Source organism: Sus scrofa, chromosome 9, assembly GCF_000003025.6.
Source record: "Sus scrofa isolate TJ Tabasco breed Duroc chromosome 9, Sscrofa11.1, whole genome shotgun sequence".
NCBI classification, from domain to species: domain Eukaryota; kingdom Metazoa; phylum Chordata; class Mammalia; order Artiodactyla; family Suidae; genus Sus; species Sus scrofa.
Window position 1 is genome coordinate 65,620,611 of NC_010451.4, and position 14,526 is coordinate 65,635,136.

Consider the following 14,526-nt stretch of genomic DNA (forward strand, 5'->3'; position numbering starts at 1 on the left):
TGGTGTAGGCCAGTGGCTACAGCTCCCAATCGACCCCTAGCCTGGGAACTTCCATATGCCGAGGGTGCAGCCCTGAAAGGACAGACAGACAGACAGAGGAGATAATAGGACGCTTATGTGTTCAACCAACAGCCAACATTCTAGGGGCATTTCTGATTCTGATAGTTCTATCAGTTGCCAATAATAGAAAACAACTCCAACTGGCTTATAAACTCAAGGGAATTTTTTTTTTTTTTTTTTTTTTTTTGTCTGCATCGGTGGCATATGGAAGTTTCTGGGCCAGGGATCAGATCTGAGCCACAGCTGCAACCTGTGCCAGCTTTGGCAACACCAGATCCTTAACCCACTGCGCCTAGCTAGCCAAGGATCAAACCCATGCCTCAGTATTGGTCTGAGCCACTGCAGAGACAATGCCAGATCCTTAACCCTCTGCACCTCAACGGGAACTCCTCCAGGGAGTTTTTAATGTAAACGTACTTGTAATTTAAAATCCCAAGTAGGACTTGCTTCAGGAAATGCTCCGTCAGCGACTCAGACAGTGACACGAAGGATTGGGTCCTCTCGTGTCTTCTCTTTGCCTTCTGTAGTGTTGGATTATTTTAACATTACGCTCAGAAAACCCCCTACTACCTCTCCCCAAAGTTCCATCCTTTCCCCTTAAAGGTGTTCCTCCCTGGATCTCTATCAGAAGAGAGAGAGAAAGGAGTTCCCATCATGGCACAGGGGAAACAAATCCGACTAGGAGCCATGAGGTTGCAGGTTCGATCCCTGGCCTCGCTCAGTGGGTTAAGGATCTGGCATTGCCATGAGCTGTGGTGTAGGTCACAGGCGCAGCTCGGATCCTGCCTTGCTGTGGCTGTGGTGTAGGCCCGCAGTTGTAGCTCCGATTTGACCCCTAGCTTGGGAACCTCCATATGCCGCAGGTGCAGCCCTAAAAAGCAAAAAAAAGAAGAAGAAGAGAGGGGGAAACTTGTCTTTCCCAGAGTTTTCAGCAAAACTCTCCAGGACGTGCCCTGACTCCGGCTGGACCAGATGTTTATTCCTACCTAAATCAACTGTAGCAGTGAGAGGTGGAGAAGGCCGATCGTTTTATTCTCTTTTTTTTTTTTTTTTGGTCCTTTTGTCTTCTTAGGGCCACACTGTGGCATATGGAGGTTCCAAGGCTAGGGGTCTAATCAGAGCTGTAGCCAACGGCCTTCACCAGAGTCACAGCAATGGGGGATCCGAGCCGTGTCTGTGACCTACACCACGGCTCACGACAACGCTGGATCCTTAACCCTCTGAGCAAGGCGAGGGATCAAACCCGCAACCTCACAGTTCCTAGTCAGATTCGTTAATCACTGAGCCACGACGGGAACTCTGATTGGTTTATTCTAATTGGAGCCCAACTCTGGAATTGAGGTAGATCACTCTGAGAAAGAGGTGGCGATGAATTCACTGAAGAAAAATATGAATACTAGTTTGGAGTGAATCGTATCCCCCAGAATTCACTTTTTCAAGGTTCACCCACAATGTGATTATATTTGGAGATGGGGCTTTTAAAGAAGTCATTAAGGTAAAGTGATGTCACTGGGGTGGGTCCTAAACCAGTAGGACTAGTGTCCTTGTAAAAAGAGGAAGAAACAGCAGGTGTGCGTTTGCCCTTCGGAAAGGCCATGTGAAGACACTGCGAGAAGGGCAGCCCTGTGCGAGCCAAGGAGAGAGACCTCAGGAGAAACCAACCCTGCTGACACCTTGACCTTGGGCTGGGCCAGCTTCCAGAACTGTGAAACAATGAATTTCCACTCTGTGGTATTTTGCAGTGGCAGTGCTAGCTGATGAACGCAGGCACAGTGGATGAGAGGAGGCGAGCAAAGATGCTCAATAAAGCATCAAGTCATTCCTACTGGGTCCTCTGCATGTTTGGCATTGTGAAGGTTGGATAAGACACTGTCCCCAGAGTTCTCTGAGGGCACAGAGGATGAAGACCTAATCCAGCCTTGTTGGAAAAGGGTGGCACAGGGAAACCAAGGAAGGCTTCCAGAGGAGGTGTCACCTGCCTTGAGCCTGGAAAATACAAAAAAGTTGGTGAAAGGACAGAAAAGGCAGACTAGGAAAAGAGAGCGATTTATATAAAGGTGGTGCAAAAATGAACAAATGAAATGAAGCAGAGGCCATTTATTCAAAGTGAGCTGTAGCAAGGGAGTCAGCCACCATCACTCTCTTTGGCAGAGACTCAAAGGTAGAGATGGGGAGGCCAAGTTTATAGTGAAAGAAAGGGAAGGTTTCAGGTATGCTTGACTGACATGGGCCCTTGGAGATGGGCTCAGTAGAAGCAGGGCATCCTATGCGATTTTTTGGGGAAGCATATCTGTCTTTCCCTGGTTAGTCTTGGGTTGGAAATACTGGCAGAAAAAAATGGAGACCTGCGGACACTGCCCTAGTCCTAAGCATTCTGGGCTGACAGCTACAGAGGCTGTGGGCCAGGCTTCCACTATCATAGATGGTGTGGCTGTGTGGTCCTCTCTCAGTGGGGTAGATGCGTGAGCCAGAACTGTTCACGGACCTAGACAGTAGAGGGGCAGGGGATGAGACTGGACAGGTAGGCAGGGGCCTGAACACAGGGGGCTTCAGATGGTTTCCAGTGCAGTACAGTGGCCCGTCTGGTGGGCAGATCCTCATGCTTGTGCACCCGTGTTTCTGCCTTTGGTAAGTTAGGCTGTTCCTCGTTATACTAACAGGATCTTTTTTTCACATAAAACCTTATGCAAAACAAGGACTGTGTGAGTTCCCGACCTGCTGCAGCGGTTAAGGATCCAGGGTTCTTTCTGCAGTGGCTTGGGTTGCTGCTGAGGCACAGGTTTGATCCCCAGCTCAGCACAGTCGGGTTACAGATCTGGCCTTGCCACAGCTGTGGTGTAGGTCGCAGCTGCAGCTCAGACTCAGTCCCTGGCCTGGGAACGTCCATGTGCTGTGAGTGCAGCCCAACACACACACACACACACACACACACACACACACACACACACACGGTCCCTTGGAGAAGGCATGAGATTCAAGAAATCTTCCATGGCTACCCTCTCCACCCTGCATGCTTTCTGTGAAACCCCAGGATGGCCTTGAGGCTGTTGCTTTGGGTGATTTCATTGAAATGGTGGTGAATTTCTGGGTTTGGAAGCTTGGGGGCTGGCCTCACCCCCGAGGCTGCGGTACCTCCTACAGAGCCTCCCTGTTTCTACTGTTGTCCATCTACACTCCACCCTCCACAGAGCAGGCAGCATGGTCTTTACAAACAGATCTTCTCAGGTCAGTTCACTGCTTAGAACCTGCAGTAGCTTCCCAACATGTTTAATATAATTAGAATATAATTTGACTCCTTACTTGGCCTTCAGAGCCCTCCGTGAGTGGACCCTTGCTTCGCTCTCTGACTGTGAGTTGTTCTGTTCCTGCCCATGTGCCCTCTAAGCTGCAGCCACACTGGCTTCTTTCAGTTCCTTGCATGTCTCCACCTGCTTCCTGCCACAGGGCCTTTGCACAGGCAGTTAGTGCTCCCAGCCTGGAATGTTTTTCGGACCCGTCTTTACAAAGTTGGCTCCTTCTTGCCATTTAGCTCTTGGTCAAATGTCACCTTTGCTCAGAAGCCTTTCTTGACCCTTCAGTTTCCTTTATAGCATCACCCCACTGTGGTTTCCCTTTTTTTAGACTTTATTTTTTAGAGCACTTTTAGATTGACAGCAAAGTTGACCAGAAGGTGCAGAGATTTCCCATTTGCCTCCTGCCCTCACGCATGTACAGCCACCCCACCATCATCATTCCCACCTGGGTGGTACATTTGTTACAATTGTTGAACTTTGATGCATCATTAGCACCCAAAGTCCACAGTTTACAATACGGTTCACTCCTGGCAGTGTACATTCTGTGGGGTTTCACAAATTATAATGACATGTATCTTATGATTATAGTATCACACAGAATACTTTCACTGCCCTAAGAATCTCAGTGATCTGCCTGTTCATCTCTCCCTGCTCCAACCCCTAATCTTTTTCACTGTCTGCATAGTTTTGTCTTTCCCAAAGGTAGTTAGAACCATACAGTATGTAGCTCTTTCAGATTGGCTTCTTCTACTTCATAATATACATTTAAGTTTCCTCCATGTCTTCTCATGGCCTGATAGCTCCTTTCTTTTTCGTGCTAAAAATATTCCATTATCTGGATGGACCAGTTTATGCATGCGCCTACTGAAGGACAACTTGTCTGCTTCCAAGTTTTGGCAGTTATGGAAAAGGCTGCTGTGAACATTGTGTGTAGGTTGGATTGTGTTTTCTTCAGGGCTCTTGTGGCTGCCTGATTTTGTTGTTGTTGTTGTTGAACATTTATTTCCTGTCTTCCCGCTGGAATGTCAGCTCTTGGAGAACAGAGAAACCTCATCTCTTTTCCCTGTTTATTCTCTTGACCAACCCCTGCCACCAGGTCTGATAAGCGAGTGGACGGCCGCCTGACTGCTGCCCCAAAGTCCAAGGTGGATTATCCTCCAAGGGGCGTAGAGCTGCCGACTGGGTCGGGTCTCACCACAGCCTGTCTTTCTTTTCTTCCCATCACTTCAGATGTGCTGTGACCACCGAAGCAGCCTGTGCAGAATGGGGCTGTGGGAATGTGGGGAGCTCCCGGCGGCGGCAGCAGCTTGCAGGAGCTGAGGGCCTCTCATCCATCTGCCAGGCACAGCTCGTAGAATCAACACTGGGGGCCCCCCAATCTGGGGAGAGAAAGCAAACCAGGACCCAGAAAAAAGGAATAATAGAAAAGCAGACTATGACTGTGGATGGATAATTAGTATTGCTTCTTGGGGCTGTTGCTGGTCGTGTCCCGGAGGTAGTTCAAAGTTCAAAACCCACTGGGTAGCAGCAGCTAACATTTCTTGAGCTTGTGCCCCATGCTTCTCTAAGTGCTTTGCTAAGTGCTTTATATAGGAATTGTGTATCAAGTCGTAAAGGCGACTCTCTGGAATAGGTGCTATTATCTGCAATTTTCAGATGAGAAATTCAAAGCTCTAAAGGTCCCCACCTTGTATATGGGGGAACAGCTTTAAACCCAGCCGGTCTTGCTGTACAGCCAGTGCTCTTGAACTTGACCAAGAGAGGCTGTCGTGTTCAGCTGTCCCTACCGGAGACTGATCATTCCTCAAGTCACATGTGCTTTCCTGGATAACCTGAGTCTAGTCTTTGGAGTTGAAGGAGACATGGAAAGGCATTAGCAGACACTTTTTGAAACAGGCATAAGAATCATCTTAGAGAGTTAGGAGAACCAAAACCCTCCTATGATGCCTTCCAGCCAGATAGTCCTCCCTTGGGAGATTTCCTGCATTCTCAACTCTCTTACAGCTGGACTGTTCCTTGGCCACCAGTGCAGTGCCTGGGTAGGTAGGGAATTTTTTTCCTCCACTAACTGGTAGCCTTCACAGTATGCTGTCCAGGTCCAAAGCATGTGCTGTCCTGCGCCGCCTGGTGGTTGTATGGGGAAACATGATGTTTAAAACATGTGATCCAAGTGGTTTATTTCAGCCATTCATTTGCTGACTTTTCATCCACTCCATGGATTTTGAGCGCCTGCTGTGTTTTAGGTACCGTGCTATGCTCTAGGAATAAACAAGACAAGGCACCTTCCCTTACAGTATCTTCCTCTTTATAGAGGGTACAGGCGAGTGGCTTTTGGAGTGAATACAAAGAGACAAGCGCTGTCAGAGGGGTGGTGCAGGAGTTCCCATCATGGCTCATGGGAAACGAATCTGACTAGGATCCATGAGGATACAAGTTCAATCCCTGGCCTCGATCAGGGGGTTAAGGATCCCACACTGTGGTGAGCTGTGGTGTAGGTCAAAGACACGGCTTGGATCTGGCGTTGCTGTGGCTGTGGCGTAGACCAGCGGCTGTAGCTGTGATTTGACCCCTAGCCTGGGAGCTTCCATATGCTGCATGGGTGCGGCCCTAAAAAAGAGGGGGGTGTGAATAGTGTTCCGGAGCACAGACAAGGGGGCACCGAAGTCATACTTGGCAAACTCTAATGAGAGACGGCTGGCGCAAAGAGTGTCCTAGACAAAAGTCAATCAGTGCAGAAGTCAGCACGACAGAGCATTAGGCACTCAGAGACCTGGTGGAAGGCCTGTGTTGACTGGAACACAGCACCCAAGGGTGATATGAAATGACCTTGCAAACAGGGTTGCATCACCCAGGGCTTTGAGCCTTGTCACTTCTGCATCAACTTTTGGGCAGCAGTGCACTAGTGAGTTTGACTAGGGGAGGGGTGTACTTATATTTGCATTTGAGGAGTGAGCAGTCTGGTTATGGATGGAGAATGAGCCAGAGGGGCAAGAGTCGAAGTGCAGCAAGACCCCTTAGGAAGCTCTTGCGGAAATGGGCGTGAACCTGTTACCGGAAAGATGTTACCGGAATCTGGATTCTTGTTCACGGAGCCGAAGAATGAACTTTGAGAACACACAGGCTGCAAGCAAGCAAAGTCTTTATTACAGGAAAGCAAATAGCTCCCAGGACAACTGGGAGCGGGGAGGAAGAATCCCCCCTTTCTATTGTTCTATGGAGGGTTTTATCTCTTAAAGACGGGAGTACCAATGTGGGGTCCAGATATTAGTTCTTTTTCCCATTGGCCTTGCCCAGTTTACCTACATGGAGCCTTGTCCAAATAGGAACTTTAGAGTTAGGGTCTGCTCTAAAGTCTTATGGTCCTTTTGCTCTTCTTTCGCCTAGACTTAGAGTCACCACTCTTTACATTCTTTTGCTATCAATCAGATGTATAGGTCAGGGGGTTAATTCCCACCTTGTCATAAAAGAAATGTGCTTTCGGGCTGTGGAATGGAAATCCTGTGAAATCAGATTGTTATGATTATTATACAACTACAGATGTAAAAAAAAAAAAAAAAAGAAAGAAAGAAATGTGCTTTCAATAGTTAATCTTCCTGTTTGTCTTGATTAGTTTTTACAAATCTAAAACCATGGACATTATCGAAGCCCATGTTCTTGCACTAACCACCTGAGTTATGATTCTGCCTCAGAACCATGGTGAGGAGTTCCTATGGGGCGCAGTAGAAAAGAATCCGACCAGGAACCATGAGGTTGCAGGTTCAATCCCTGACCTTGCTCAGTGGGTTAAGGATCCGGCGTTGCCGTGAGCTGTGGTATAGGTCACAGACGCGGCTCCGATCTGGCATTGCTATGGCTCTGGTGTAGGCCTGCGGCTATAGCTCTGATTCGACCCCTAGCCTGGGAACCTCCATATGCTGGAAGTGTGGCCCTAAAAAGCCAAACAAACAAACGAAAATACGTGGTGAGTGGAGACAGGCAGAGGGAGTCCAGAAATATACATGAGGTTGGGGACTGGTATCGGTCCCAGCTTCCAGGAAAGAAACTGCTGAAATCTGAATCAGCATCCTTTAGATTGCCTACATCCTGGCACAAGGATCCCCTACACCCTCAGTCAGGATATATGGGGGCTGGTGGGCGTGTACCAGCAACGGAGGCTTCACATTGCTGCCAAATGGCTTTAAACAATGTGTCCATTTGATAGGTGGCTTTTAATCCAGCAAAGCTGGAGGAAATGTGGGGAAACTGCCTCCCTCTGCCCTCTTTGCCTTGGCTGCACATTAGGTGGAACAGCAAAGACTCCGTGTTTCAGAGCCTCAGGCAATTTTAAAGCTTTAAATTTAAATACAGCTTTAAAGCTGTATTTGAGTCTCAGCTGGAGGCCCGTCTTGCTCTTCTTGCTCTGGATAAGGGGAAAAGGGTTTGTCTCTCAAGGATCCAGTCCAGACTTCTTGGACAGCCTTTTTTTTTTTTTTTTTTTTCTTTTTCGTTTTTACAGCTGCACCTGTGGCATATGGAGGTTCCCAGGCTAGGGATAAATTCTGAGCTGCAGCTGCCAACCTACACCTCAGCCACAGCAACGCAGGATCCCAGCCATGTCTGAGACCAACACCGAAGCTTGCAGCAATGCTGGCTCCTTATCCCACTGAGCGAGGCCAGGGATCGAACCCACATCCTCATAGAGATCCTTCAGGTTCTTAACCCTCTGAGCCACAGTGGGGAACTCTTGGACAGCCGTTTTTAACCCTTTCACCTGTGAGCGCTGTAATGATGTCTTGTGCTGAAGGTTGTGAACATGGTGCTGTCATGAGTGTTGCTTATTCAGCCAACCTCCTGGAGCCTCCTGTCATCTCATCATTGCCGTTATCTCTAACGGGACAACTTTAAGGACTACTGCCAAATATTCAGCTGCACAGAGTATTTGCAGAAATCATTCTTTTTTTTTTTTTTTTTTTTTTTTTTTGTCTTTTTGCCTTTTCTAGGGCCACTCCCACGGCATATGGAGGTTCCCAGGCTAGGGGTCAAATCAGAGCTGCAGCTGCCAGCTGACGCCACAGCCACAGCAACATGGGATCTGAGCCTCATCTGTGACCTACGCCACAGCTCATGACAATGCTGGATCCTTAACCCACTGAGAAAGGCCAGGGATCGAACCTGCATCCTCATGGATGCTAGTCAGGATCATTAACCACGATGGGAACTCCTAGAGACATTTTTTGGATTGGGGTCAGGAGTGGGCTCTGCTGGCATCTAGTGGGTGGAGGCCAGGGACACTGCTCAACATCCTACAATACCCGAGACAGTTCTCCAGACAAAGAATTGTTGGGTCCCCAGAGTCAATAGTGCAAGGTTGAGAAACCCTGTATTAGAACATCTGTCTGTGACCACAGGGACCCTTGAGTCCTCAAGGCCCTGTGCGATTGCTAGAGCAAACCATGAATTCAAGAAAAACTCACTTGTCATCGTATTTCTTTCCACAGCTGAGCTCTGTCCAGAAGGCCCAGTTACAGCGGCTGGAGGCAGCAAGACCCCGTGGGCCGGGGAGTGGGGACCGAGGCCCAGTGCCGAGGATGGCCAGGCAGCAGCCACCGCCCTGGGTCCATGCAGCCATCCTCTTCTCCCTGCTCAGCCTCAGCACGGCCATCGAGATCCCTATGGATCGTGAGTCCTGCTCTGTCCTCTTTTATTCCCTTGGTTTGGGGCAGAGGGGTTGGAGGGTCGGGGAGGTCAGGGTGGGCGAGTGAAGACCATTCAAAGAAGGTTGGGTCCAGGGGGAGCAGTGGCTTCTGGATGCAGAGCTGGGTTTCCCTCCAAAGAATCAATGCAGGTCACCTCCTACTTGGGAACATGAGGCCTGAAGTTGCCATGTCATCTCTCAGGGCTGTGGCCGCACTGATGGCTGCCCGGAGCCTGGTGAGCGGGACTAGAGGCAGCAGAGTGTTCAGATGTCTGAGGGTCGCTCGAGAGAGTTCTTCCCTCCATGCCCCTCCCACCGCCCTCCGTGGTCTTGACTTAAGCATCTAAGTAGAGCTTCCGGGGCCCGAGCAGTGCAGACAGCTCTTCTTTGCCTTTCTCCTCTCTCCAGGTCCTCTTGGCTAAAGTGATGAGGAGGACAGATGGCCTGGGGAGGGTTGGGAAGGAGATTATTCTTGCAAAAGACCAGAGCTAAATGAGACATTAAAATAGAGCCCCTTTATAACGTCACTGTAGGAGAGCCAGGCATTGATTCCTTCTGTTTGTTTTCAACTTCCCCATGGTAAAGTTGGAAAGTGAAACCCATGACATCTGTTTCCCATGGTGGTGGTGGCGGGGACCTTATTTGGCCATCGGGATCTTAAAGCACAGCTTACAATGCTGATCTAACAGCCGCCGCATCACCACTAGTCACATCTGTTGTTACCTTCGTAAATGGCCCATTGATGGCAGCCATGCTCTTTAGCCCTGCGTTTGGGCGTGTACCATTTTTGCCCCAATTCTGGCAATTCTGACGCTTCTGCCAGGATTCTTGGCATCCCGGTGCTGTGACGTGGACACACTGGGACTAGATGGGACCCACATGATGCCAACGTTGACTTGGGCTCTCTCCATGTGACAGGTGTCTGGGGAGGGGTGGGGCATGAGAGAGCCTCCCACAAGTCCCCATGGAGCTCTCCAAAGCCAAAGCCACCCCCTGGGGCCTGGAACCAGCACAGCCATGAGAAAAGGAGCCCAGTATCTCTGCTGCCCCTCCCCCACTTCACCAGGAATAGCTTCCCAGAGGAGTGGGTGCTTCTGGATGCAAGAAGGCCAGTAGGAACTTTAAGTTGGACCTGAAGCAAGATGGACAAGGGCCCGCTGCCCTCCTGATGTCCCCGTGTGTGTGTGTGTGTGTGTGTGTGTGTGGTGTGTGTGTGTACATGCATGCACAGGGAGGAGGGGGAGGGGAGTGATGAAGGGGACTGTTTCCATGGAGACCATCTGCACTGCTGGCTCAAGGATGGTTTCTCATTAACAGTCCCAGGCAGACAATCTAATACGGAGCATGATAAGGCCACGTCCCTGGAGAGGAGGGGGGTGCAGCGGAAATTGGGTTACGAGGAAAGTGCTGAAGGCTCATTTCTCTTCCACCACTTCTCCTCACTCCCTCACCTGTCCCTTTGATCCCTGGGGGCTAGAGGACAAGGGGTTCCTGTAAGGCGAACCTGCAGACAGATGGCTCTGGCATCTGCATTAGGAATCTGGAGATCTAAAGCTCAGCGGCCCCCAGGGCAGGACCTACACCCCCCTGCAGTCAGTGTGTATGGAGTACTGCCCATGGGGCAGAGGGCTGCCAGGACCCTGACCTCCCACCTCAGTGTCCTTAAGGAGGGGCTGAAGGACCCCTTCCCCTGTGTGTTCATGGGAACTCAGGCCCCTGCGTGCTCAGGGTCACACCGCAAAGGTGTGATGGACTCATGGGAAGAACCCAGGTCTCTCGACTTCCCGTCTGGTCTAGAACATGCCACACCCCTACCTCTGGGAATCCTGCCTCCTTTTAGTTCCTCATGGAACTCATCAGAACAGCAGCTGCCATGTTCTTGATAGAGTGCTAAGTGGCATCTAGGCATCGTCTCTCGCGACTCTCACAGCTAATCCACGAAGGGGGCATTCTCCTTGGCTGACAGATTAGACATCTGAGGTGCAGAGAAAGAAAGCTGTTTTCTGCAGCTCCTAGTGGCAGGGCCAGGATATGCCCTGTGCCCTGAGCTTTGTTGGTGGGAAACTGGTGTTGCGGGCGACTGGGAGCTTCACACATACTCGGCCTCCCTGGGTACAGCAGGCACAGCGACCACAGCGACATCTCCAGAATGACCCTCCAAAAGCTCAACCCTAGACAAGAGCGAGGTGAGCACTTCAGAGCACCCCCACTAGCCGGGGCAGAGACCCCCTCCCCACCGCCTCCAGCCAGGATTTCCCCTCCTTGTGGGCCCCGCATGACAGACGCCTCCCGTGTCTTCCATCTCACCCAGGAAGCCCATCCTTCCATCTCGCCCTGGGCTGAGGCCAGTGGAATGGGCTGGGGAACCATCAGCCCGTTCTCCTCTCCTCCTGCGGCTTTATCGAGATGTTATTGACATAGATGTCACTTTAAGGTGTGCAGTGATTTCAGGCACAGACACAGTATAAAATCATCACCATGGTAGGGTTAGTTAACACATCTATCCCCTCACACACTTTTGGTGTGTGTGTCTAAGATCTCTTAACAACTTTCAGGTGTATAGCACAGTATAGTGAATTACAGTGGCCATTACTGTACGTCAGATCCCTAGAACTTATCCATCTCAGAGCTGAACGTCTATACCCCTTGACCAACATCTCCCAGCTTCCCCCACCCCCAGCCCCTGGCAACCACCATCCTCCTGTCGGTTTCTTTTGAGTTTGACTTTCTGAGATTCTCCATCTAAGTGAGAACATACAGTATTGCTCTTTCTCAGTCTGACTTATTCCACTTAACGTAACAACCTCCTGGTCCATTGGTGTTGTCACAAAAGGCAGGAGAGGTCGCTGCACCCCATATTCATGCAGGGTTATTCACTACGGCCAGTGGGAATAACCTCAGATCAGACACTTCTCCCTTCCTCTGTGTCTTGGCTGGGAGGGGCTGAGGGGCTCAGGCCAGATGTTCTCCCGCCTGGTGTGCCCTCCCCTTTGGTGGCAGGGGGCATCGTCTGTGCCTTGAGATGGGGGCGCTGCTTCTGCCCTGGGGAGCTGGGGCACAGCGGGCTTCCTGGAACAGACCCCTTGGGCCGGGTTACAGATACAATCCCTCATTGAACACTCGGCCTCCCACTCCCACTGCTCTGCCAGCAGAGTCACACGCGCTCCCACCCTCTGTACCCCGAGGAGAACAGTGTGACCTTTGGAAAAAGCAAAGGGTCACCCCATCCACCAGAGTGATGTTTGCCAAAAAAGTGAGTCTGCTGGCCGCCCGCCTCTCTGTCTCCCTGTCCCCATCAAGGAGCTCGGCATTTTTCTCCTGGGAACCCACAGAGGAGGGCAGTGGTGTAGGAGGGACATTTCCTCCTCACTGTCATCCCAATAGTGCTGCGGGATGGCCTCACACACACGTGCATGCACACATGCACGCACACACACACACACTCCAAGGGATGGGTACCAGGGGTGGTCGATATCCGAGCCAGGGAAAGAAAAGAGGTTCATGAATAAAGAAATCTTGTAGGAGTTCCCTGGTGGCCTAGTGATTAAGGATTCAGCGTTGTCACTTCTATGGCTGGAGTTCAGTCCCTGGCCTGGGAATTTCCACATGCTGTGGGCATGGCCAAAAAGAAAAAAACCTCGCAGACTGGACAGGCATCTGCCTCACCCCCTGCAGAGCCCATTGGAAGACTTTCCCTTCCCCTTGGAAGCCAAGAGAGCAAATTCATTTTCCACTCGACATTGTCATCCAGCGAGTTCCATAGAAGGAGAGAACGGCAGGTGGTGTGACATAGGGGACGAGGGCGTTCACAGGACTAGCTGGGTTGCCCTTGTCCCTAGGCAGTCTGTCTCCTCTGTCTTCTACCTGTGGTGGCATGTCTTCCAGGTTGATCGTGTCCCTGTTAAAAAATCCCTTGGTAGCAATGGTCGTGACAGCCGATGTCATTACCTCTTGAGGCAGGGGGTTTCTCCATGGGATCTTGGCCTGATCTCATTGTGGGTCTGGGGACAGCATCCTGAGGGTCCCCCAAGCTCTGTCCAAAGGTTCAAGGAGAACAGAGTGCCAGGGCTCCATCTGGCCAGCTCACCTCTCTGGCCAAGGATGGATTTGTGAAAAGAACTCCCAGCCAGGCAGTGGGAGAGACTGTCCTCATTCCAATGCTGCAACGAACTTGCTGTGTGACCTGAGATGCCCTTGCAAGAATCTGAGATTCCCTTGGAGTTCCCATCGTGGTTCAGTGGTTAACGAATCTGACTAGGAACCATGAGGTTGTGGGTTCGATCCCTGTCCTCGCTCAGTGGATTGAGGATCCGGCGTTGCCATGAGCTGTGGTGTAGGTCGCAGATGCAGCTTGGATCCAGATTTGCTGTGGCTCTGGTGTAGGCTGGTGGCTACAGCTTCGATTCAACCCCTAGCCTGGGAACCTCCATGTGCCACAGGAGCGGCCCTAGAAAAGGCAAAAAGACAAAAAAAAAAAAAAAGAATCTGAGATTCCCTGGGCTGCGTCTAGGGCTCTTTCCATTGCGCCAGCCTTTGACTATATCAAAGAGAGGCTTGAAGCCCATGTAGACAAAGCAGACCCTTTGTCAGACTTAACATCTAGGGCAAAGTCAGAGCCACCAACTGGGTATCAGGAGGTGCCAACTGTGTCTTAAGATGAAGAAACCAGAGACTTGGACTGGTGGCCGGAGGGGTGCCTCAAGGGCCCGTCCTGCTGCTCCTGTCAGTGGCCCCTTCCCCCCACATCCCCCTCTGTGCCCAACCCCACTGGCTCCCTGGAATTACCTTTCTTGGGCCCTGGCAGGAGAAGCATGCTGGCAGGATGAAGATGCTGCAGTGGGGAGCTCCATGGAGGAGGTGTCCAGAAACCATAGATTTCTGCTCTTTCCCTGGATTTTCTCCCCTTTTTGTTTCCTGCCAAGCCTGCCCCAGACAAATGGTAAAGCGGATACGTTTTCTGTTCAGTGCTCAAGCGGGCCACACAAGCCCTGGCCCACTGGAAGAAAACTGTGACCCTTTTCATGAGCCTTACTCTCAAGACTGTCACTTACTGGCAATGTGTGTAGCAGGGCATTTGTCCCTGCCAACCTCCACCTCCCCTCTCTGTCCCTCTCTCTTCTGGCTCCTCTTGCCTCCCTTGGTCCTCTCGTAACTCTGCTTTCTCCAGGCTGCCCCCTCTCTGAGCCCCTAAACTCCTCTTGTATGTCTCACTGTGACCAAGTCAGCTTTAAGGTCACCGTGGCTCACCAGTAGCTTTCCCCCAAGAAGCACTCACAAATTTTAACTAAGCTCTTCTCCCCACAAAGCACATACCCTTTAGAACCTCTAAAACCAGAGTTCCCGTTATGGCTCAGTGTGTTAAGAAACCAAACCAACATAGTGTCCATGAGAATGTGGGCTCGATCCCTGGCCTCGCTCAGTGGGTTAAGGATCTGGCATTGCCACAAGTGGTGGCGTAGGTCTGACGTTTTCATGGCTGTGGCGTAGGCTGGCAGCTGC

At 50.8% G+C, this 14,526-nt stretch overlaps 1 protein-coding gene across 40 annotated transcripts in view; it reads left to right on the top strand.

Moving 5' to 3' along the window:
• NFASC (neurofascin) overlaps window positions 1-14,526 on the top strand; it is a 213,048-nt gene that overhangs the window by 118,046 nt on the left and 80,476 nt on the right. For all 40 annotated transcript variants that reach the window (XM_021063237.1, XM_021063254.1, XM_021063265.1 and 37 more), the window contains exon 3: window positions 8,831-9,011. In XM_021063237.1, the coding sequence (XP_020918896.1) occupies window positions 8,831-9,011 (181 nt within the window). The remainder of the gene's footprint in view (window positions 1-8,830; window positions 9,012-14,526) is intronic.